Source organism: Abramis brama (assembly GCF_963993115.1).
Source record: "Abramis brama genome assembly, chromosome: 6".
Classification (NCBI taxonomy): domain Eukaryota; kingdom Metazoa; phylum Chordata; class Actinopteri; order Cypriniformes; family Leuciscidae; genus Abramis; species Abramis brama.
Window position 1 is genome coordinate 36,849,463 of NC_139968.1, and position 25,725 is coordinate 36,875,187.

At 34.9% G+C, this 25,725-nt stretch overlaps 2 protein-coding genes across 3 annotated transcripts in view; one reads left to right on the forward strand and one right to left on the reverse strand.

The window, feature by feature from the left end:
- LOC311084864 (SLAM family member 5-like) overlaps positions 1–25,725 on the reverse strand; it is a 183,586-nt gene that overhangs the window by 31,647 nt on the left and 126,214 nt on the right. The window lies entirely within an intron of this gene.
- On the forward strand, positions 1,031–6,766 carry LOC311084878 (uncharacterized protein). Of its 2 annotated transcripts, none has more exons than XM_084117178.1 (5): positions 1,031–1,374; positions 3,339–3,740; positions 5,144–5,260; positions 5,354–5,402; positions 5,597–6,766. In XM_084117178.1, the coding sequence occupies exons 1-4, from the start codon at positions 1,326–1,328 to the stop codon at positions 5,383–5,385; spliced, it is 600 nt and encodes a 199-aa protein (XP_083973304.1). In that variant the 5' UTR covers positions 1,031–1,325; the 3' UTR covers positions 5,386–5,402; positions 5,597–6,766. The 2 variants fall into 2 exon arrangements, with proteins under 2 accessions (XP_083973304.1, XP_083973305.1); XM_084117179.1 differs by having other exon boundaries at positions 1,213–1,374; positions 5,150–5,260.

Here is a 25,725-nt window from a genome sequence, read left to right on the forward strand (position 1 = left end):
CTTTCAGGTCATGAATTAAAAATGTAAAAAAAAAAAAATGTGTGAAGAGGAAAATTGTGAGGTTCAGCAAGAGAGGCAAAACTAATTATTGACTGATATACTGATGTCTGTCCAATAATATAAACAAAAACAACTAGTTTTATTAAAAATAACTGGAGGAACTGTAGTGCCTGCAGTGATATTTAATAGTCTAAATTGAACCTTGTTAATATTTGAGTGTGCATAATAATCTTCATTACAACCTTTATAATATGGACATACACTCATTTATTTGTTTTTTGTTTGCTGAACCGTTGATATAAGGCAGGATGATTAATGCTTTCATGTTGCTTACCCTTAACTGTCACCGTCCCACAGGTGGGACGTTTGCCCATATATATTTAGAACAATAATATCTATAGGTTGAAATCAAATCAAATACTGCCAAAACACCCATACTATTTCTGAATAGGATGTATACTTCATAAATTGTATGAAATTATGGAAATACATGGTTCAGATCACTCAAAACAATGGAGACGCCCTTATATGGTCAGTAAGGAAGCTGGCTGTCCATCTAGTGAAAAAGTGTGGTACTGCGCCCAAATCAAACTTACTGAAAGCTCATTTTTTGAGATATCAACCTAAAATTTGGAACACAACTTGTTTAGATTTTTGGCTTTAATTTTCTAGAAGTTTTAGTGTAAAATATATTTTGTAATATATATATTTTATATAAAATATAAATAATTATATTTTTATATTCTATATTTTCATAAACTCAAACTTATATAACTTTTTTTCTGTTTCACTTTCATAATTTATTTCACTTCTACAATAATCTGGCTAATGTCTTCTTAAAAACAAGACCAACCATATGTCTATATTCCAAAGCATTCTTGAATTACAACCATTTAAGTTTGTATAGTGATTTTTTTGTCTTTTTTGGGGGGGGGGGTGACAGTTAAAGGGCAAATTCTGACCCACCATCTGAATATCACAGCAGAAATTGAGGCACATCAGACTACTTTCACTTTCATTTGACCAGAATCAACCAATATGCAATATTGCCTTCGGGTTCTGTAATTTGACAGAGTAAATAATGATATTTCACTATTGTCCTGTTTTTAATTATCCATTTTTAACAATTTTATCTTTACACTAAATGTCAGGAACAGCTGTCGTGAAGTCAAATTATGCATTGAGGGCGGGGTTTTCCCGCTGAGACAGGAAGAGAAAGAGACCGTTGCAGATGCCATTTCTACACAGCAAAACACCAGCGGAGCGCCATTTGAATCTTCAGTAGCCTATATCTTATTCAATTTACCAGAGCCACAGCAGTTAAAATGATGGGAGAGTATATTATGTTCACTCTTTTTCTCTTGCTCGTTAATGGTAAGACATTTTTTTTTGTTTGTTTCTTTACTTTCAATCCTTTACATTTCAGCGAAGAAAAATGACGCAGTTTCATTTCGGAGAGCGGGGCAGAAACTAACACAGGGCTAGTTGTAACACACATGGTTTAAATACGTCCACATATGCTAGCATGATGAAACTTAGTGTTACTAGTTGCCATATCAACAGTGAAAAATCTTTGAAAAATCTGAAATCTTTGGAAGATATCATTTATTTAACAATAGAAAAAAAATCTTAAGTTCAAGTTTCATTTTTTGTTTATTTAACATTAGACTAATATTATTACAGTCTCCAATCTAGATAATTCTTTAATGCTTCACTAACTAGCAGAAGGCACTATCCGGGTTTAAAGTTGCTCATATTAGGAACGTTCTACACTGCATTAAAACGTTACGTTACCGATGCAATTAGCATAATTCATTTTTATGAATTTCTGTTGAGAAACCGCAAGACACAGAATAAAGACTGAGAGGAAGAACCTGAATATTCAGAAATTAGTATTTCAGGAAATTTACAGCATTCGCACTGGCTTGTCTATTTGTTTCCTGTTCTGTGAGAGCTATGTGTGAAGGGAGGGGGAGTGTTGTGTTCAGCTCTGTGTTTTTATGTTTATTCATCTAATTGCCTGCATTCTTTTGAACTATGTTGTATTGCTGTGTTTTGCAGTGTGTTCATTGTCAAAATTATTTAATTTTGAATATAAAACAATGCTTGTTATTTTCTACAAAAAAGATAATGATTGTATTTTATTGACAACATATTTGAGTTTGTCTTGTATATATTATTTTATTTATTGCATAACATTTTAATCTGTCATATGATCATGTTACAATGTGCTCCACCTATGGGGCATGTTGTCACATTTCACTTCCATTCTTTCAGGGTAAATCAAGAAAAAAGTATGCACTGTATCAATGAAACAAAACCACATAATGGTACTAGACATGTGTGAAACTAATGTGGGAAAAAATAAATACCCCAAGTAAATTTACACAAACTGAGAAAGTCAAAAAGTCTCAGGTTGTGCCCCTACATTATACCAAACATTTCCAACAATGTTTTAATCCAGAGAAATCAGCAATTTTACTTTAGCAGAAACCATAACACTAAATATGCTTTATTATATTATGTGTTTTATTAGACAGATGAGCAACTGTTTGGATACCGTTATCAACAGAAAACGAATCATTGTTATAGCTTAAAACGGTTAGGCTAGTCTAATTGTATGAATCTCTTGTTTTCTTGATTTACAGCGAGTAACATGTTTGTACCTCAAAGACAACACTGTTTTGTCAAGTGGCTAACATATCTTAATCAGAAAGAACTTTATCTATAGTAATACAGCATTTTCTCCATTATTTTTTTATTTATTATTAATTACATGCCCTTTAGCAACACAAGTCATTCAGTTTTTATTAATATGATATTCTAATATCAATCTAGTTCACTGCAATGCACATCAAGTTCCTCATACCAGCAACTGAGTGAACACAGAGTAATGTAACATTAAACACACTCAAATGTATTTTAGTATGATTATTTCCACCAAGAAAAACAGCGTTGCGTTACCCCACAATTTTACAAGTAACTTGACCAGTATTAGTAGTAATTCAGCCCTTGCGGCTGTTTTATTAGATTTAAATAAAATAATGTGAATTTACGGAATCAATTAAAAAAAATAAAAAATGAAAGGAGCTGCAGCGAAATTATTTACTATATTTTTATACCATTTTTACAAAGGAGGTTGTCCCCAAAGGAGATTGTAAGAGGCTTTGTCAGATTTATCTCACTTCTGGAGACACATGTGTCCTCAAATGTATACACACACTGTCTTTGTGGGGTCTTTTCTTTGGCACCTGTTGTTATATTTTGGTCCCCACAATATAGGTAAAATATGTACACACACCCACACTAATACTGTAACTGTTCATTTGTGTCTACAGGTGTGTACGGTGCGGAATCAGTTGAAGTGAAAGTGATGGAGGGAGATTCAGTCCCTCTAAAGACTAGTGTTACCAAAGGAGAAAATGACACGATGCTGTGGTATTTTGAAGACACTCGCATAGCTCTGATCAACGGACAGCCCAGTAATAGCTGTTTATATTATGGAGAAGACGGGAGATTCAGAGACAGACTGGAGATGGACTATAAGACCGGATCTCTGACCATCACAAACATCAGATCTGAACATGCTGGACGTTATGAAGCACAGCTCAACATAAAGAAGATTTCAGGAACCAGCACAAGCTTGAACAAAAATCCCAAGTGTAACAGCACAACCATCACCAGAAAGAGCAGCAGCACTCTTGATGACACCATAAAAACATTCAAAGTTTCTGTCACTGGTGAGTCACTTAATGTTATTAACCCTGAAGTATTTTACAGATTAAATACTGTAAATAAATTATTTTTCATTTGTACTTGTTTGAACGGTGACATTTAGACATGTTTGTTTATTGTCAGGAAAATACTGTATGTTATTATTCATATCTAAATAACCTTCTTTACAGCACAAACTGATTTCTGTCACAGTTTTCAACAGTCAGACATTAAACAGAACAAAATTATATTTTTAAAAACAAGTTCAATTTTCATTGACGCCATACTGCCATAATGACCTATTTCTTTAACATCAAAAGACCAATAAAGCACGTCAAATGGCACCAAATGAGCAGGAGACTGACATGAGTATATTTTATCCTACCTTCCTTTTTTATCTTTTTATAATTGCACAAAATATATTACAATGTATTTATAAATGTACATTGTTCTTGTGTGTCAGCAATGATAGTGTTGTTGTTGTTGCTATTATTTTTTATTATTTTTAGTGATTATTTTTAAACTGAGATATGTTAAATCCTACATTAAAATCTTTTGAGATTTTAAAAATGTTTTACAGTTTTTCTTTATGAGCAAGAAAATGAGCTTCACTTTATAGTCACCTCAATAAATCTGCTGTCATTCTTTCAAATGCATTAATTCCTTTGGAAAAATTATTTGATAATGTACACACATATTTCATAAGGCAAAGCTAGGCACGTTTATTTAAAACACATTTCATACAGCAGGTAATTGAAAGTGCTTTACGTTGTTTTTTTTTTTTTATGGAAATCAAAAAAAGTTTTTAAATATTTAAGAAATAAGATGACCTATAGAATGAAAATACATAAAGATTTACATTAAAATTAATATGAGGGACATAAAAGGACAAGAGTCTTAATGTAACCAGTACAGAAACAGTGTTCAGTCAGGGTGTTCACAGATAATAGAGATGATTTAAATCTGAACTTAAGAGTCGCTGCTGACAGACTCATCTGATGTCCTATAGAGTCCATCACAGCATGTTTTTGAATGAATCCCATGTGTTATTAGGCTTGTTCGACTTGAACCGGCGCTGCACAGACCGATCGGTGAATGACATCAAAGTACCGCGAGAGCGAATAGAAAGTAGACGGCTCCTTATGCTTTTGAATTGCTCTCGCGGTACTTTGATGTCATAAACCGATCGGTCTGTGCAGCGCCGGTTCAAGTCGAACAAGCCTAATATCTGGTTTGAGGCTTGCGATCTGAGAGCTCTGTTTGTTTTATAAACCATATCCAAAATGGAATAATCACTGTATATGTAAACAAAGTATTTTTCATCTCCACACTGGACCTGTAAAGGTGTTCATAGAGAGAATATATCTATGAATATGGTATAAACACACAGTCAGATTCACTCTCACTAATGTCTGTTTCTGTTTATCAGTTCCAGGATCAGGTCTGTCTTCAGGTGCTGTTGCAGGAATAGTCACTGTTCTGGTGGTGTGTGTTGCTGCAGCTGTTGCTGGTGTGATTCACTATCGCCGCAGGAGCTTTAGAAAGGGCAAGTATCACCTACAGACACTATAGTGAGAGGAAAACATCTTTATCTTGCAAAATAGAGTTTAATTGTGCGTGTGATCATATTTCAAAGCAGATGTGGAGAAAAAGAACCGAGAGTTTCTGTAAAAAGTCTGAAGTATGAGGTGAGTTACTGAACTAGTGTGTCTTTATTGATCTGTGTTTGATTTCACCTTTACTGACAAAATCATCCTGGCAACAAATAAACATTTTAAACAGAACCTCATTCACTGATTTGATGACAGATTTGCTGATTGTCTGAGTTTCCATAGCTGTTTATTTCACTCTCTTTATTTTCTGTGATTCGTTGTTTTCTTAGATGGAGAAAGATGAAGGTCACATGATTGGAGAGGATCGTAACCGCTTCCGCAAGGCAAAAAATACTTCCTCTACATAATACATAAGGGGAAAATGAGCTTGTGTTTTTGAGCTGAAACATGAAATGCTTTGCTGGCCTCTCATTAATGATAAAGCACTTACCTTCAGCTGTTATGCAAATATTAAACCAGCTGTTACTGGATAAAAGAGCTAATGTTACCTGTGTCATAATCATATTTTCTAGCTGGATGTTAATTTGTAATTTTATCATCTAAATGTCCTTTAATTATTTGCGTGACAAAGGTTACTGCAATAACATTTACGCTTTAAACTTGCAGTGAATTCAGCAGTTGCTTTTATCCAAAGAAATGTTTGGAGAAATATCAGGAGTTAATCTTAGTTTTGTTGTAGCAAGTATTTTTATAGTTGTGTATTAGTTAAGTGCTTGTTGAAGTAGTTTGAAACAGAAAGTGAAAGTGACTATGTAACTTGTTTCTCATTCATTTTCTTAAAGTGCATGAATTAAGTTTTCAGAAGTATTTGTATTTAAATCTCAAAGAACTTATAGAATTCGGCCTTTCTGCTAAATGTATACAACAAATGTTTTTTTTATTGTTAGAAGTGAATGAATCAGTGACTTTACCATCAAAACAAGGACACAAACTCACTGTTCAGAACTTTCACTTTTATTGTCCCTCAGAAGATGACATCATCTTCCAGTCTCTGTCCACAGAGAAAAGTAACTTTAAAAAAGCTATAATAACTTTAGAACTTGAATTGCAGCATATCTACTGTTATTTATTATGAAAGTTAGCATTGTCATTTTCTCCATAAAGAAAAAGGGGCTTTTGATGATTTAAACCTTTATAAATGAAGTTTGTGTATATGGTTCTGGCCTTCAGTCAGTATTAAACATGAGTAACCAAATGCATTTGATTGACAAATTGCATATTAAAAAATTACACAATCCAAGAAAAATCAACCACAGAATCATGGCAAATGTTGCATCATGGGATTGTAGTTCATTCTTTATTATGAAGATAAATAGGAAAAATACGTCCAGAACTACGACTAAAGAAAAAGTTGTCTGTGTTTGTTGCACTATAATATTGCCTTATAATGAACTTTACACTGTCTTCTTGTTTTTTGAATAAACTGTTTAATGCTGTAAGTGTGTTTTTATTCATCCATTATTCCATTTGATTCTGAATTCATAGTTTATTCTTATTTTGATGGAAATTGAAGTAAACACCTTCAGTTATAATACTGTATATATAATTATGTATATCGGTTGGGTAGGTAATATTCAGTTGTTTTAAAAATATATATTTTTACATTTGTGTTGCTGCATGCATTTCTGAAAGAAAAGAAAAATAGCAACATAAATTAAGAACAAATTGTGTAATTAACAAATAATTGTAACGTGGATGACATTAAAGATTACAAAGAAATATAATAATAATAAAAAAAATCATCGTTTTAGCCACCAGGCTCCAACACCAAATTCATATAATCAACCTTTGCCGATACAGTTTAGGAGAGAATAGGTGAGCAAAGCTTATTTTCACCATCACTAAACAATCAGACCACACATATTTTTTCTAGGGCTGTGAAAAGGTTAATCGCGATTAATCACATCCAAAATAAAAGTTTGTGTTTACATAATAAATGTGTGTGTACTGTGTATAATTATTTTGTATATATAAATACGCACACTTGCATGTATATATTTAAGAAAAATGTGTTATTTATATATCAAGTATTTATATTTATATATAATATAAATTATATATAAATATATACAATATATAGATGCAAATATTTCTTAAATAAATACATGCATGTATGTGTATTTATATATATACAAAATAATTATACACAGTACACACACATTTATTATGTAAACACAAACTTTTATTTTGGATGCGATTAATCACGATTAATCTTTTCACAGCCCTAATTTTTTCATATTGTTCTTTTATCGTTACAGATTAAAACTGCAGTATATGTCACAATATTTATAATATCTGTTTTGTTTTGTTTTTTCATATTAACCTCTTGTAGATCTGACACCAGCAGCCACGCCCATCAGCCGCTGTGACGACCAATCGCAGCACAGCACAACTGAATCACAACAGTGGCCCTGCACTTCTGTAAAAACAAATAAGCAATTATACAATGAATTGTGATTTCAACAAGCTGACTCGGTCATGAACTCAAAAATATCACCTTTTACGCTCCACACAAGAAAAGACATGAGTATATGAGTAATGATAATGATGACAGAAGCTCATTCATAATATCTTAAGTTATCAGTCTCGTTAAAATCAACACATTAATTCAGTGAATGAATGTGAATAATATCAGTGCTGTAACATGATAAATAAACACACACATATATCATCAGAGCTGTAGTACCTGCACATGTGTGACAGAGTGTGTTGATGTCCAGATGTGTGGTCTGGTTGCTGATGGGATTGTTCAGCACACAGCTGTAGGTGTTTTTATCCTGATATTCCACCTCCAGAGGTAGAGAGAGACTGATGCTGAGATCACACACACTGATGCTGGACAATACACTGATTCCTGCGTACCAGGAGAGAGTCGCATCACACACATTCACCACTGAACACACCAGTGAACATGATGATGATGATGAAGAACAGTTTGAAGAGTTACTGCTGATGACAGGAACAGGCAGACGAGCTGAGAAAGATTAGAAAAATGATACATATCAGTAAATAAGACGGCTCTTTTTGACCATTGAGAGAGTTTCTGATGTCATTCACAAACAGTAGACTACTATGATTCAAGATTATAATTTTTTTTAATAATCTTTGAGATGCCAGATTCATCATAATTAATCAAAAGGAAAGTGTTCAATAGGCTGAAAAGGAAAGTCAGAAATATGTGTGTATCTCAATATTTATAATTTTAAGATTGAAAAATCAACTATTTAGGATTTATGCACTTTAATTATAAAAATATTTAACTCACCGTAGACAGTGAGACTGAAACTCTTGCTCACACGATCTTTGATCTCTAGTGTATAATCTCCAGTATGTTCAGTTGTGGTGTTTGTGATGGTCAGAGATCCAGTTTGATCGTCCAGCTTCAGTCTGTCTCTGAATCTCCCATCAGGAACATCTTTATATACAGTAACGCGGCTGGCCATTACATTGATTTCAGCTATTAATGTGTTTTCATCTCCAAACCTCCACAGAATCAGATCATCATCCATCATCTCAGTAAGATCAGAGTTTAGAGAGACTGAATCTCCCTCCATCACTGACACTGACTTCACTGCATCTGTGTCAGCAAACACTCCTGGAGAACAGAGTTTATCACAGATTAAAGGTCCTGAATAACTTAGATCAGTTTTGTAACGGTAATGAAGAACAGCAGCACAGACACAGAAGTAGCTGGGATTAATATTTTTTTGTGATGTTTTTTTTTAGTTATCAATACACTGTTATCACAATACAGGCGATCTGTGGGAGGAGCCACACGAGTGATTGTGTCTCATCTTAAATCTGATTGGCTCCTTCAGTGTCTCTGCTCTGGAGAATTTTCAGAGAAACATATGAACCAAAACACCAAATGTACAGCCCTTAAAGGCCTTGACTTTACTTTGAACTTATATGAAGATATATATTTTTATATTAGTATCCAGTGTATTTTTATTAAGAAACCAGTAAATGCAACAAAGCTATAAACTTCAGAGTAGTGAGATTCATCAATAATCATCTCATGTCATTGTTTCGGGTGATAAAGCATGAATTATTTTAAATAAAACAGGATCTGCTGTTTTTAACCTGTCATATTTTTCTCTTGTGGTTTAAAATAGATTTCACAAAACACAATCATAATTTAGTTCGAGCATCTTTTATCTGGGAAATCCTCTGGCTGATTAAAAAAAAAAATGTTTTATGGCTCTGTATTAAATCTCTATAAATAGTATTGAAACTAAAGCAAGAACCGATGTGTTAAACTGAATATGATTATAACTCACCGACCAGACGCCACACGCAGAACAACACACACATGTGAAGCATTTTCAGAGAATAGCACTATATGTGAACACTTCAGAGACAGAGAGACTGTGAACTAACAGGACAGTGTTAAACTGTGAGATAGTGTTACTGCGTCTGATTCCTCCACCAATAATATTTGAGACCACCCTCTTACTGTACACGCACTGCTACTCTTCCACTGGTTATTAATATTCATCTGTATTAGTATTACACTGTTGGAGGTGGCGGACCGGACACAATACCTTTTCAGTTTTTGTTTTTGCAAGTAGAAGTACATTTTAAATATTTTATTGTAGGTTTATGATCAATATTTTGCAAATAAAGTGTGAAGGTCTTAGGATAGTCATTAAGGGTTACTAACACTAACACTAACTTTATTTTCCATCAGCCGATCACACACTCACAAACCACACGTCTGAATATAGACACACTGATGATGAAGGTTTATTTTCATCAACACATCAAACCACATCTCTGTACTGAAGTCAGTAGAGGTTTACTTTGAGCTGCTCGAGTCTGAGTCAATCACGCTCATGTACGGTCTGTGCTTCTTGTGTAAATTGCTATATTATAATATATGTGTTTCGCATTAGTTAAAGCTTCCTTCAAATGCTCTGTATTTGCTTTGAATCCTGCTGCTCATTATATCACATTCATTGATTAACAATGTAAATCCACAGGCAGTTTAATCTGGAAACACACTGTTTTGTCATTTCTCTTTATCATGATAAAAAACAAAATAAACTAAATATATTGTATTTACATGAGTCACATTGCAGAATATCTAAGACTCTTTACAAGACAAACACTGAGGTAGGAAATATTTACAAACACAGAATATTTATATATTTATAATTTATTTATTAATATAGGCTATACATTTTGAATCTGGCACCTCTGATTTAAAATAAAGTAACCAATTGAAGAGCTTTCAGAACAACTGATCTTCCTCACGCTGACTGCACTAGTCCTGTAGGAGGCGGTAAACTCCTTCTGTCATAGAACACACAAACACAAGAAGAAGGAGTATTGCTGATACGTCACTCATGGAGCAGCATCGCTTACTTGCTAAGTGAAAGTAGTAAAGGGTTTTGTTAACTGAAATATGTATTTATATTGACAGTATCAGAGACTCTGTGAATAAGAAAGCTGTAAGAACTTTGAAAATTTGTAAATTTTACAATTTATTTATTTGATTTTATATATACGTATTATACTTTCCTCCCCCTGGCAATTGTTTTGTTTGTTGTAATTTGTCTTTCCATCTTTTTCTGTTCCTTTTTTTTTTTTTTTACTATTTTGTTTCTTGATAACATGTTGTATGTTATAGTTCTTCGAATAAAAAAAGAAACACTACAGTGTTTCCGTTTATACTACCTAGTTTTCATCCCTCCAAGTAGGCCTGCTTCCACTTTGACAAACACTTTCATTCCAGCACACACGTTGTTTTTCGGTGCTCGCATGTATTACGGTCTCATTTCAAATTAGATCTTGCGCTGATCGTAATTTCTCATTTATTCAGTCAGAATCTTCCAACCGTGGCGCTAATCTTGGAATTGTGAATTCCTGTTTAGGACACTAGATGGCGCACTAGTATATATAGGCTAAATGAGTTACAGTCAGTCACAAAAGCACACTGTGGGATTGTTCATAATCTAAGGAAAATACGCTAATTTTAGTGTCTGTGTTTATCCCGAGGTTTTCCCGCAGCCTGCCGGATCCAGGCCGTATACAGATCTGACGAAGGACCTTCGCCTGGACCCGATGACAACGCAGTGCTGAAGTGCCAACTAGTCTCTCCCTATGGAGGATCCCTTTCCCACTCTACAGATAAAGCGTCGTCGGGAAAACTCAATTTGCGTATCTACCCCGAATTGATAAAATAAAATAAAATTCTGAATCAAAACTATACGGAAACACCAGTAATTTGTTTAGGCTTGGTTTGTAGGGAATTCCAAACCTGCACACATTCAAACGCACATAACTATTGAACCCGTTCTTAATGCGCATGTGAACGCCATCAGCGTTTCTCACAGGATCGCGTTTAACCCTTGTATGGTGTTCGGGTCTGTTGGACCCGTTTTCATTTATCAAAAGAAAAATGATACAATTAATTATTTTTTCAAACTGAGACTCATTGGCCTTGGCTCATTTTCTGTGAGGAATATATATCAGAACACATTTTCAATGAAAATACACTGTACACCCCCCCTACACATTTATATTACACACAGGATGTTCGGGTCCACTGGACCCGGGGCTAATAAAAGTGTGGAAATTGTAGGTCCTGTGTACCTTTACTCTGTCCTCCTCCTGTCAGGGCTTGCTGTTATTTGTCCTCCTCCTGTCAGGGCTTGCTGTTATTGTGTGTGTGTGTGTGTGTGTTCTTGTATATGGTTTATGAGGACACAAATGTGTATAATGACATGGGTATTACAATGCAAACATGGTTTATGACGACATCTGTGTCCTCATACTAAAAACATACTAAATGGTGTTTTTTGAAATTCAAAAAATGCCAAATGTTTTCTGTGATTGGTAGGTTTAGGGGTAGGGTTAGTGTATGGGAATAGATTATACAGTTTGTACATTATAAAAACCATTACTCCTATGGAGAGTGACCGTACACCACATATCCAAGTAAGTGAGTGTGTGTGTGTGTGTGTGTGTGTTTTGTGTGTGTGTTGTGGGTGGGTGTGTGTATGTGTGTGCATGAGTGAGTGTGTGTGTGCGTGCGTGTGAGAGAGAGATTGTGTGTGTGTGCGTGCGTGTGAGAGAGAGATTGTGTGTAAGTGTGAAAGAGTGCAAGAGTGAGTTTTGTGTTTCTACTCCTGCCTGTCACCAATAGCGCCTCTGTGGCCCTTTCCGACCGAACACAGCGGGAACCATCACCCGAATATTAGTTCCGCCCGGACTCTTTTCTCACACGGACCCAGTACTTTTCCGTCTCAGCTGTGGCTCATCATCCCATTAGCAGAGCCCGTCTACGGAGAGCCTGCCCACTCCCTATTAAGCCCTGTTGTACCGAATTTTGGTTGTAGTTCCACCAGAATTCCACTGGGGGCGATCTCCATGAGTGCAAAATGAATGGGAGTCAATGGGGCTAGACGGCTAAATTTGTCTCTTTCACCCGATTGCCGTTGAGAAATCTCAGATCTGATTGTAGATTTTGCAAGTTCAACATGGGTTATAGGTTGAAAGTTGAATGAACGAGTACTTATGTCCTTTCGATTTCTTACAGGTTGAGTTGTTGTTGCCCATAACACGCTAGCATTCTGCTAATGAACGCTGATTGGTCAGTGAAGGACTGATTACGACCAGAGATCCCGCTTGATGGCTTCGTGTCATCCGAAGCGGGACCAGAAACAAACAATACAAAAACTCTTCTAGCACGTGTGTTTACCTGTGTCAGCTGTGTTGTCGATGCCTCGAGAGAAAAGAAAGTGCAGAGCGCGAAAGCACCAGTGTGACTGAAGGATTGCCGTAAAGCCGTATCTCTGGTCGTACATGTGTATGACGTCATTGACACTTTAAAAGACTTTTTAAAGCAAATAAGTGACTCTAAAAAATCTAACACCCAGCAATGTGTAATTTATTTGCATTTCCTTTCGAATACAACATTCAAATTACTAGACAAAAAATTATATCCTGAGAAAAGTGGATTTTTATGCACTCGTCCTGTGAGCGCCCTCATATGGAATCAGAGAGGAACTGCAACCAGTTCAGAAGCCGGAAGTGTAATGAGAGTGAAACTTTTCGCCATATTAGACATTCTCTGCCATTAGTGATCGCCTTTATAAGGCGCGGACTTTCTCTTGTTCATTGCGAAGTCTTATCGTTCCCTATGGTCGTAATTCTGAGCGTTTATTTCTGTGTTGGATTTTCTGTGTATGACTCTGGACTGTGTACCCCGTTGACGATTCCTGTAGGGTTGCCACCCGTCCCGGTTTTCCAGGGATTGTTCTCTTTTTTGAGCGACAGTCCCGGAAAATTAATATTCTTTCCCGGGACACGAATTGTCCCGGTTTTTTTGTTACAATGTACTTCTAAAGTAGAATTTCCTGGTTTCAAACCGTTTCCTTCTACTGTTACTGCAGAGCTGCCACGCGCAATTAACCCTTCTCACGCACAGAAAAATCGCGAAGCAAAGAGGACACGGAGACCGACAGACTAGTCAGAGCAGGTTACTTATGATATAAAAAAAATCTCAGCTCTCAGATTCTGTCAATTTTATTACGAAATTCAAACAATAAACACCGTTTTGGCGTTTGTAAATGTGACGTGAAAGATCCCTAGCGGCACGTGAACTGATCACCTCTAGCTAATAGTAAATAAACACGAATGAACAATGTTAAAATAAAACGTACAACTTACCGAAATGTATATTCATCATACATAATATCGATCAATCAGTGTTTTTCAACCGCGGAAAGGGTCAATAAAACAGCTGGAGAACAATTGTCACATAACATTTACCTCAGGAAAGCCATTTGATGACCATAATAGGCTATAGCACGTTAGTTAGCTAGAAAAAAAGAGCTATAGAGAGTATTTTGCTAAACATAGGCTACTATATTACATATTTATTATATTTACTTATCATTAAATAAAGTTGTTATTATAATAAAAAAATGCATTATATTTAATTTGTTAAATAAAGTTATTTTAACCTTAAATAATTTTACCCGCTGATAAGGCTCTCTGTATGTTTACAGCATTAGGTGAGATTTTTTTCTTGAGAAAAATTAATGCCTATCTTCTAATATTTATCCAAATCAGTCCAATAAAAAATCCAATCTTACCAGAAATGGTACCATATAAACATTGTAACATGTTGTCACTAAACCTAATACAATTCAGTTTAGTTACTAAAATGTTTTGACAATCACAATACACTTATTTGCAAGATCATTTTTTTTTAGAGTTAAAAATTTCAGTTAAATATAAAGGAAAAACAGCGCTGGAAAATCATGCAAAACCCCCCCCCCCCACCCCCCCCACCCCCAACAACAACAACAACAACAGAAAAAAAATCTGAGTGTCCCGGTTTTTCACAAATCAAAGGTGGCAACCCTAGATTCCTGCTGCCTGCCATTGTGACCATTGCCTGTCTATTGAACTGTGTTCCGGATTACCTACGTTGTTCCTGTTTTCTGGTGATTATTCCTGCCTGTTGACGATTCTAAATAAAGCCTTGCAGATGGATCCGAATGTCTCAGACTCCTTGTTACACTGCCATTCCCACACGAGGTTGCAATTCTTAAATGTGATCTAACAAAGGTAAAGAGAAAATATTAACCATATATGCTGTTTATATTGCTTGTAATTGGGTTGAAGTAAACATATGTTGAGTATTTTAAAGGTGCTCTAGGTAACTTTTTAACCTTAACTGAACAGCTTCGGAGTCAGTGGAATGGTTATATTACTTATTTCGGGTTGAATGGTGGTGGTTGCGCACCCCCCTGGTGCCCGAGAGCGGAAAAAACTCACTTGCAACTTTGGGACGCGGGTCGTGTTCCAGGAAGTATCGCGTGATATCAGGTCTCGCGATGTAACGAATTGCTTGACGGCACTGCACACGTACACGCCCCTATTCAAGCACCGGCGGGCTAGCTATAAGCAAAGGGCAACGATAGATTGAGTTATGGCTGAGGCTGAGCCTGTAAAAAAGAAGCAGAAAGCTAGGAAATCTTTGTCGGAGGACCAACGAAAGAGGAAACGGGAGACTGACCGAGCAAGAAGTCAGACTCGAGTAAATATATCGGACCGGCTTTTTCAGAATGGTGAGAACTGAGAGAAACAGAAGCCTGCAAAACGGATGCTGATCCTGCTGTTGCACTTGTAAGTGAAGTATCTTTGGAATAAACTGTGTTTAATATTTAAATTTCAAGTAATTGTGACCTCAGGATGTTTGCTATTGTCTGTAAAGGTTTTTATTATGATCGCTGTCTGTTAGGGGCTTACTAGTACGCTAGATACTATAACTTTGATGTTAGGCATTGTCATAGCAAACACGTTTGATTTCTGTAGTTGTTTGGCCGTTCCTCTGTCGGTTTTATTTGTGTAACTTACACTTTTATTTTATGTCACTAAGTCAACGCGTCTGATAGTAGGCAATATCAGACGCGCAAAATGTTGCACATATCATGATCGAGCTAGAAAAAACGTTCTGATGTTTTCTTAGACAAGCAAAGGTAAACCATCATTCTACCAGATGAACTTATAGACCTTGCTAATATAACTTTAGACAAATATTAGCCTCCGATATATATTTTTTTTTTTTATGCTCATGCCCATTCTCCCAAAAACAAACAAACAAACAAACACGAAAGCAGTAGTTCGCCTCGTTCATATCGTTCGTTCCCGGTAAAAAATACTAGTATGCATGACAACACAATAAATAAAAAAATCGCCATCAGTTGGAAAGAAAGTATTGCTTTACTTGCCTCGGTAGACATAACTGGTTTTGAAATAGCCGGTTCCTCTGCTCAGCTAGGTTGACAGCTGGGTTGCTCGTGGCGAGGGGGGAGGGACAACAGTTCGTTTTTACGACAGAGTGTTTGAAAGCATTATACTACCAGACACTAGGGGGAGCTCGTAGAGAAAAAACACTCAGACTTGCATAGTGTCCCTTTAACATAATATTTTTGATTGTGTTGAATTAAAAACCCAAAAATGCAGCGGGTCCACCAGACCCACGAACACTGGCTGAGTAACAAAAATATGAACACCACACAAGGGTTAAAGTCTGTGTAGAGAGAATGGTGTCGTCTTGGCGGCCCTAATTTAATAACAAATGATCGTTGCGACGGAAGCGAATCAATCAAAACTAACTTTAGCTGGAAAATAACTTTATTAAAGAACCGCTATATAAAGCCAAAACAATCTTACGTTAAATTATACGTTTATCTCTGTAAGCATACTAACAACATGCTAGCTATAACAAAGCAGCATAGATTTACATATAATTATGACAAAATTATAACATTTCTTTTGCATTTTTATAAAAAAAAATGTGTCACACCAAAAGACATCTGGAAGTGGGACTTTTGTCAGAGTGCCAACAAGATCTGATTTATTGTAAAAATAAAAATGATGACTCACCTCAGGTTGAACAGTAGCAATACACTGCTAGTTCTGTACAACATTGCTGAAGAAGGTCCTCTCCTTCCCAAGGGTGTCAAAACATTTGCCCGTTCAAATATCCCAAAATAGTGTCACACCATATAATTTGGATTTGTGTGACAAAATCTTTTTGATTAGAACTGACTCAAAACATTATGTTTGGACTTTGAAAAGAGTAGGCTCACAAATAGACATCTGTATTATTTTTCTTTTTTTTTTTTTTTTTTTTTTTTTTTGAGAATTTTTGCATTTATTTGTGCATTTTTAGTTTTATTCAAGTTCTCACTTTGAGAAACAAGTGCCGGACAGTCACACCATATGAGTTTTGTTATGTTTGGTTGAAAATTCTGAAAAAATTAGTGATGAACTGTTTTAATGTTGAATATGTTCACATAAAGCACAATATTGAGAAGGTTTTTGGCAAATCTATTTTGTATTCATACATGTTTGACACTGAAGACAGCAAAACTGCTATGTCACGTCACCCACCCATATATAGCCTACCTATTAGCCTACGGTGTTAAATTAAAAATCAAAATTAAAATTTGTCTAATCCAGTAATTCATTTTTTCTATTTTTGATCTGAGCACAATCAGAAAATCAGAAAACCCATTGTTATTCGTTTTTTCATTTTAGTTCAGGAAATAAATAATGGAAAAACAAATTGTTTTTCATCTTTTTATTTTTGGTTTTAATTTGAAAAAACGATTGAACGAATGATCCACGGACCGACGGTGACGGACCCATCATATTCCGCGATTATAGGCCTATGTAAGAATATTTAATTTGTATCCATAGGCCTACTCTGTGTAGCTGGCCCGCCATCTACTGGCTAAAAAAAAATTGGCCCGCGGCCAAAGTTACTTGCCGACCCCTGGCCTACAGGCTCCTAGACCACAACATATCGCCTGCAGCACAATCTCCAGTGAAATCCCAAGGCTTGTTTCGTTTTTCACTTAATGGCAAGAGAAGGTTCACTTTCTGTTTAGTGTTCAGTCGCGTTATTTTGCGCCGGATCTTTACGCCATAAAGCTAGCACAGTCAGACTAGTTGAATGTGTAATCTGAGATCCCCATTAAAATTTTGACTAGTCAATTAAAAGCACGCCTATTAACCCATTATCTTTAAATAGGCTAATAGAATATTGTTTTCATTCTAAAATAGTCAAAAGTACCATTGACCTGGATAGCCTATGACTTAATTATTGTTAAAATCCGGACACTGTGGCCATGCGTGCAGCAAAGAACACTCAGAAGCTTGCCGAAATAAGTTCATGAGCGAGTTCGCCTGCCCATCATTACTGTCACTGTCACCCAGTCACTGCTTTTGCACTCGAAAGAATGATTCACAGGACTAAATGATTAGGCTTTTCCCCGAACCTCATAACATAAGCCCTGCACAAACTTAAACTATTGAAATGAATGGGGCTCAAGCCCCTGCCCCTTTTGTCTCAAAATGTATTAGTGCCCCTCTCTGATAATTGTAAATAATAATTATTATTATAACCCAGCAAGCAATTTTGCGTCTAATAGACGTCTAAACATAGCCTAGACGTCTAGGCTAAAATCAGGCTAATTTTGGGCTGTCAGTGAAAATCTAATAGACGTCTAACCATAGCCCAAGAATAGACGTCTAACCATAGCCCAAGAATAGACGTCTAACCGTCTAACCATAGCCCAAGAATAGACGTCTAACCATAGCCCAAGAACTAGTCATTAATTAGACGGCTATTAAACGACTACATATATACGTCTAATAGACAGTCAATATGGGTCTAGGCTAAAACAAGGCTGAATTTGGGCTGTCAGTGAAAATCTAATAGACGTCTAACCATAGCCCAAGAATAGACGTCTAACCATAGCCCAAGAACTAGTCATTAATTAGACGGCTATTAAACGACTACATATATACGTCTAATAGACAGGCAATATGGGTCTAGGCTAAACCAAGGCTGAATTTGGGCTGTCAGTGAAAATCTAATAGACGTCTAACCATAGCCCAAGAATAGACATCAATTACACTACATATACATGTAATAGACAACAAAATGAGGCATAAGGATTTTCACTCAAATATAACAGGTTCTCATAAAGGAAAATCCATCCAAACTAATTGAATATAAAGGATTTATTTAGAACAATTATATTAACAACTTAGACAACATTCAAACATAAAAATTAACATAAAATATTGGAAAATTTGTAAAACGACTTAAGATACTAAAATTTTTAAGAATTAATTGTTAGCTTTATATTCATAACCACCACCCCCTGCTCTCCCTGGTGCTTGTTTAAAATGACCAGAAATTATTTTTTTTATTTCCCATTCAGTCGCCGAAGGAAAGTTGGTCATCACTGCGTCTGTCAAATAAGAAAAAGAAAAATATTATTGCTCAAGAAAAGCATTGTTGACAATCATTTTTAACTAATTACAGTCATTCACTTTTGCTAGGATGCACACTAGAGCTGGCCAATATAGAGTTAACGGAATATAGATTGAGACTATATAATTTATATCAATATTATTAATAAATTAATATCAATAATTGAATTTTTTTGCCTGCATAATGGTGATGCACTAATTATATATATATATATATATTTATTTTAGAGGTGTAACGATACACGTATTGAACGATTCTGTACGAGGCTTTTGGTTCGATTTCAGTATGGATTTTTAAACAGAACAGTTTATTAGACAATTTTTCCTGCTAACCAAAATTTTTTAATTACAAATGTAGGCACGTCAAAAAGCCTGCTCTTAATGTAAGAGAAATCATAACAAATCGTGACAACAATCGTGCTCTTTCAGGTAGTGACCATATAGACCTGCATTATATGACTGACTGACTGACAAGAACAGTTTGACCTAAAATATCAAAATTAAAACTACTGCGGAAACAAAGACACCTACATCTTGGATGCCCTTAAAGTAAGCTAAAACATACCAAAATTTAATTTCAAAGCAAACTATCCCTATAAATCATTCTTTATCACTTACTCATATAACTCTAATGAACATAAAAAGATACTTATAGGGGTAGTTCACTTAAAAAAAAAAAAAATGTAATCATTTACTCACTTTCACTTGGTTCCAAACCTGTATGGCTTTCTTCTGTTGAACACACACAAAAAATATATATTATGAAGAATGTTGGTAACAAGACATTTAATGATAGTCAGTGACAAGTGTTCTGTATATTCAATTGCTGTACTTTGTTGACTGATTGCTGGATAATTTGCGATAGTGTCTTTAAAGTGGATTACATCACTCCAGTTCTGATGTTTTTACACTGGCTATCTGTCTGTCAAAGAATTCATATCAAAATACTACAGTTAGTTATTAAATTAACATTTTAAGGCCAAAGTAAATTTCTAATCTTCTGATGCATTATGAACCATCCAGAGCAGACCTCTCAGGTCATCTGGGACAGTAGCCACTAGCCAGCTACTTTTATATCCCCAAAGTCAAAACAAAAACATGGAGAAGCAGCATTCAGTTTTTATGCACCATATATCTGAAACAAATTCACTGAAAACTGAATGTATGCTGCATATTTGAATTATTTTAAATCAAGTTTAAAGACTTTACTGTTTGCCACTACCTTTTATTAATTGGAAAGGAACAAATATTTTTTTATAATTTCTTTTCATGAATGCATATGTTGCTGTTAAGTTTTATGTAAAGTACTTTGAAAATTTGCATTAAATCAAAAACTATTATTACTTACTCTAATCTAATATAAAAACAAAAATATATTAGTATCTTTAATAATAAAATGATAAGTTTCATAGTTTCATGAAACTTCTCATTTTAAAAATAAAATAAGTTTCATAGTTTCATGCTTACCACCTTGAATTTAGATACATTTTAGATTAAGGGCACAGTTGCAATAACACGTGCAGGTAACGTTAACTTGTTGGAGAAAAATAGTAGGCTTACTCTGCAATGGTAATGTTAAAATGTCACGGTCTACACATTATAACAACTAACTACTTTAAACAATAAACATAACAAAAATAACACGCATACTTACAAGATCGAAGTAGAAATTTGAAGGTTTTCAGAGTGTCGCTCGCCCGTTGCTCTCCGACAGCGGCCTCGTGTAAAATAAAATTGAAAATGGAGGAAATGTGTATCGCGAGATCTGGCTAAAGTGATCTAGTCACGCAATGCCAGTAGTCCCAGTAGTGGTGTCTCAGTAGTGTTTCGATTGTGCCATCTAGCGGTTGAGAAATGCCATTGCATTTGATTTAATTTGAAATGATAGACAGCCATATCGTAGATTATGTATAAATGTTATGTTTATGTGTGACAGCAAACATTAAGCTGTGTGAGCGAAAACATTTTTAAGACTAATATTCTTATACTATATCGCTGGTCTGAATCATAGCCAAGCCGTACGTAGACTAGATTGCCTTCATTTCGCCAGGTGGGCTAAAGCAGACCGCATATAGCCCGTCCAATTCAGAGCTAAATCGTGACTACAGATCGACCATGTCTTGAAATGACACATTGAACCTTGTAGATATCATTACCAATGCGAACATGATGCAATATCAACCATCTCATGCACTGCCTGGCAAAAAACTACAATTAATCAGTTTTGACTAAAAGTGGGCTACAATAGCCGGGTCTGAATATGAGCTAAATCGTGGCTACGCATAGCCTACACACATATAACATGTAAAATAAAGCAAACCAAACAACTTGTAATCACAGTAGACTTTGCTTACATGATGGAATATCATACATCTCACAAGTTATTTTGGAAAAAAATACATTTATCCAGATTAAATGTTATTTGGGCTAAAAGTGGGTTACACATAGCCGGACTATATCGGGTCTATATTTAACCCAGACGTTGAAAAGACGGCTATTGCTTGCTGGGAAATATTATAATAGATAACACTACAATTATAGGCTACACTATTGCCACTAACAATATATATATATATATATATATATATATATATATATATTATAAAACTTTTTTTTTTTTGGCGGAGGTGAAGTTGTAGGCGGAGTTTTTCTTTTGCATCGCTACAGCAGTTCGCCGCGAGTCTTCAAACTACACGAACAGCAGGTAATACGGAAAAGTTACATTTATCCTACCATGCAAGGCTAGGCCTATAGTTGCGGCAGCATGCGAGTTATGCTTAACTAAAATAAAAGTATATTCTGCATTCTGAGTCTGACAATGTCATTCGTTTTTATCCAAGGCAAGTGTAATTAGCTTGAGGAAATAGCCTACACTGAAATGAAATCTTAAGTCCATTTCCAACTCTAAATTGTAAGGAATTTATATATTTGATTTCATAGTAACACTTTACAATAAGGTTCATTTGTTTATTATTCATCTATTAACTAACATGAACTTGAGCACATTTGCTACTGTATTTGTTAGTCTTAGTTAATAATAATACAACTGTTAATTGTTTGTTCATGTTATGTCACAGTCAGTGCATTAACTAATGTTAACAAATACAACTTTTGATTTAGATGTTTTAGTAAATACTGAAATTAATATTAACTAAGATTAATAAATGCTGTAGAAGTGCAGTTCATTATTAGTTCATTTTAACAAATTTAACTAATGAAAGCTTATTGTAAAGTGTTACTGATTTCATGATAGCTAACACTTTAATGCATATTATACATACATACAATTTACAACATCAACAAAATAAACATGAATTCCTCATAATTACTTTCTTGATTCTCACTGTTTTGTTTGGTAAAGTAAATAATATTTATATTATCATAATTTCCCTATATTCGTTTGACGTGTTATGCTTGTATCAACATCTTTTCATAGAATGCCAAGGAAATAAAGGATAAAAAGAAAACAAGAAACTCCTCTTTTTTTCTTCCCTGTGTTTTCCGGTGTGTTCATTGTCAAACTCAGAAATATTTTTAATTATTAAAAAATGCCATTATTTTATATGAAAAAGTTAATAATTGTATTTTATTGAGAAATATTTGAGTTTTTCTTGTGTATGTGTATATATATATATATATATATATATATATATATATATATATATATATATATATATATACACAGTATATATATATATATATATATATATATATATATATATATATATATATAATTTTATTTTATTTTATTTTTTTATTAGATCGAATCAGATAGCATTTTAATCTGTCATATGGTCATGTTACAATGTACCTCACCTATGTTGTCACATTTCACTTCCATTCTTTCGGGGTATATCAAGAAAAAAGTATACACTGTATTAATAAAACAAAACCACATAATTGTACTGGACATGACTGTGTGAAATGAATGAATGTGGGAGAAAATAAATACTCTGAACCCTAAGTAGATTTACACAAACTGAGAAAGTCAAAAAGTGTTAGGTTGTGCCCCGTTCTCCCCTAAATGTGGGTGAAGATGTATTTACACCTGCATTTATAGACAGACACTCCAAAAACAGTCCAATGCAACCGATTTTGCATTCAAAATGCACATTTTCAGTTCATTTATTCCTTGAATGTATTTGCAATAGAAAGCATTTGTAGCCTAAATCCAGCTTCAGCAATAAAGACAAAGCATGAACGCAATCGATGTTTAGAACTAATTACAAGGTAAGCAAATCACCCCAAAAATTTCATTTTTTTTTTCATTTCATTTCATTTCGTTTTTTTTTTTTTTTTTTTTTTTTTTTTTAGCTCAGAGAATGAACACAATTCAATGAATGTGACACCAGCAGCTCAGTTTGTGTCAAAGTGAAACCTCTGTGTTCTCATTTAGTTAAGAAATGTAGTTTGACCTGATGAGTGTGTGTATTGTTAGGCACATTTTGAGAAACAGTCATATAGTCACAGATAATACAGGATACTTACAGTCACGCATCACTCATCAACTCATATTTCACACACGCTGAGCATTATAAATGAAGATATATATTTATTCATGACACTTCTGGTGTGTATACACATATACAGAGACACTGTCTCAAAAAGAAAAACTGCATAAGAAATAAAAGATAAAATTCAGCAAATGTATGATCATTTTAATAACTGCCTGTTACAGAATGCGTCAATATATAGCAAGTCTTAATAAATGCTGTATATTGAGACAGTAATATCAGAAGTTGTCTCATCTCCATCAACAATCTGATTACTTTGCTTTTGAATATTTTCATAGCCGTCTTGCTTTCTTCTCTTGAGTTTCCTCAGCAGATGTTCCATATCTTCCTTCAGTGATGTGTCGTCAGAATAACTTTATTGTTTATCATATTTACATATAGATCATCACCACTCTTTGCTACCTTTCAGCCTGCAATAAAAAGACGCAGGCTACAAATCGGTGTTTACTGTATCCTACAATTGAATGACATTTTGAACTAATGGAATTGAAACTTTGAAATGAATTTAAATTTAAAGCAACAAAATACCACTAACTGATAAACTGATAATACCACTGTGTTCTCTTATCACTAGCTGACACTGCAAATCTCTCTCTCTCTCTCTCTCTCTCTCTCGTTCCAGTCTCAGTGTCTCTGATAGTGTTGATCTCTGCTGGATCTCTGATGATTGTTGCAGTCATTGGGATCTTCTGCATTGGCAAGAAATGTAGAAAAACTGATCAAGAAGACAGTTTAGCAGCATCCCTCCACCGCCCCTTCTCCATACTTCTAGTCTTAAACACTTACATACAGGGGAGTACTCTGGGTTCAGGCCGAACTCCGAGCTCGGAGCCCCAAATACACATTCAACTTTACTCCCTCTAATTGTATGTAAGCGTGAACTCGTGAATATACTTTAATAGTGTAGTTTCTTTTAACCCTCATGTTGTGTTGCAGTTATTATGACCTGAAGAGATTTTTATTTTTCCTGAAAATGCTATTTAACGTTATCGCATTGGACTAAAACTTACTGACTTTGCTCACACAGGGTATTACAACTTCCCCACAATTATTTGTATTTGTTACACTTCTGGTGTTCCTGTTCAAAAATTACCGGCCTCCAAAAATATGCTTTATGCTATGCTATATGCCATATTATTAGCAAATATGGGATTCAAACTAGTTTCTTTCAATTAGCACTGGTTTTATATTTCTATAACAGGTTGATCATTGGCCTCATTGATCTGTTGAGTGAACAATGCCAGTATTACCCATAAATAATGCTTTTTTCACTCAAAAACTGAGGAGCATAAGCTCAGATCAATGAGGCCAACAGCCCTAATAACATTATGTTGTAAAGAAACAGATCTAGTTACTGTTTAACAACATGACAGATGTTATATTGCTTTGGCACTAGGTGTCGCAGAGGGGAGATAGTGCAGTGAACAGAGAGAGTGCAGTGAAGAAGTGTTGGGTAGAGTTGAACACCTGGTTGTGCTGTTGCATGAGACTATTAAACATATCCTACATCATACTTTTCTGTGTATAATTTTATCTGTACAAGACACAACAATTGAGTTTCGTTGTTTTAATCAATCTATTTATTATATTACATCTTATTATTATTGAAACAGTTGAGACTCATGACAAAGAAATCATCTACGTCGAGCCATCGTTCCACAAAAGAAGAGCACAGAAACCGGTAAGATCATTTATTACTAATTCATGTCTGTATATCATTTCAGCAGTGAGTGTGTGTGTGTGTGTGTGTGTGTGTGATAGATCATTATACAGACAAAAACATGATTTCAAGGACATCCATGCATTAATTATAATATATTGTGTTTTTGACAGGATGATAAAGAGGAGGATCATGTGGTGTATGCACCGATCGCCAAGAGAAGATGATCAAACTTCAAGAACCAGACCAGCGGTGTGATCGCGTTCACAGGAACCGCTGTATTTCCTCTCAGACCTTTAGTTTTGAGTTTTGGGTAGTAACAAGCAACACATGAATGTTTCTATGTTACAATTAAGTGTAAGAAATATGCTTATATTCAGGGGGAAAAAATGAGTGTGAAAATTAAATTAAATCA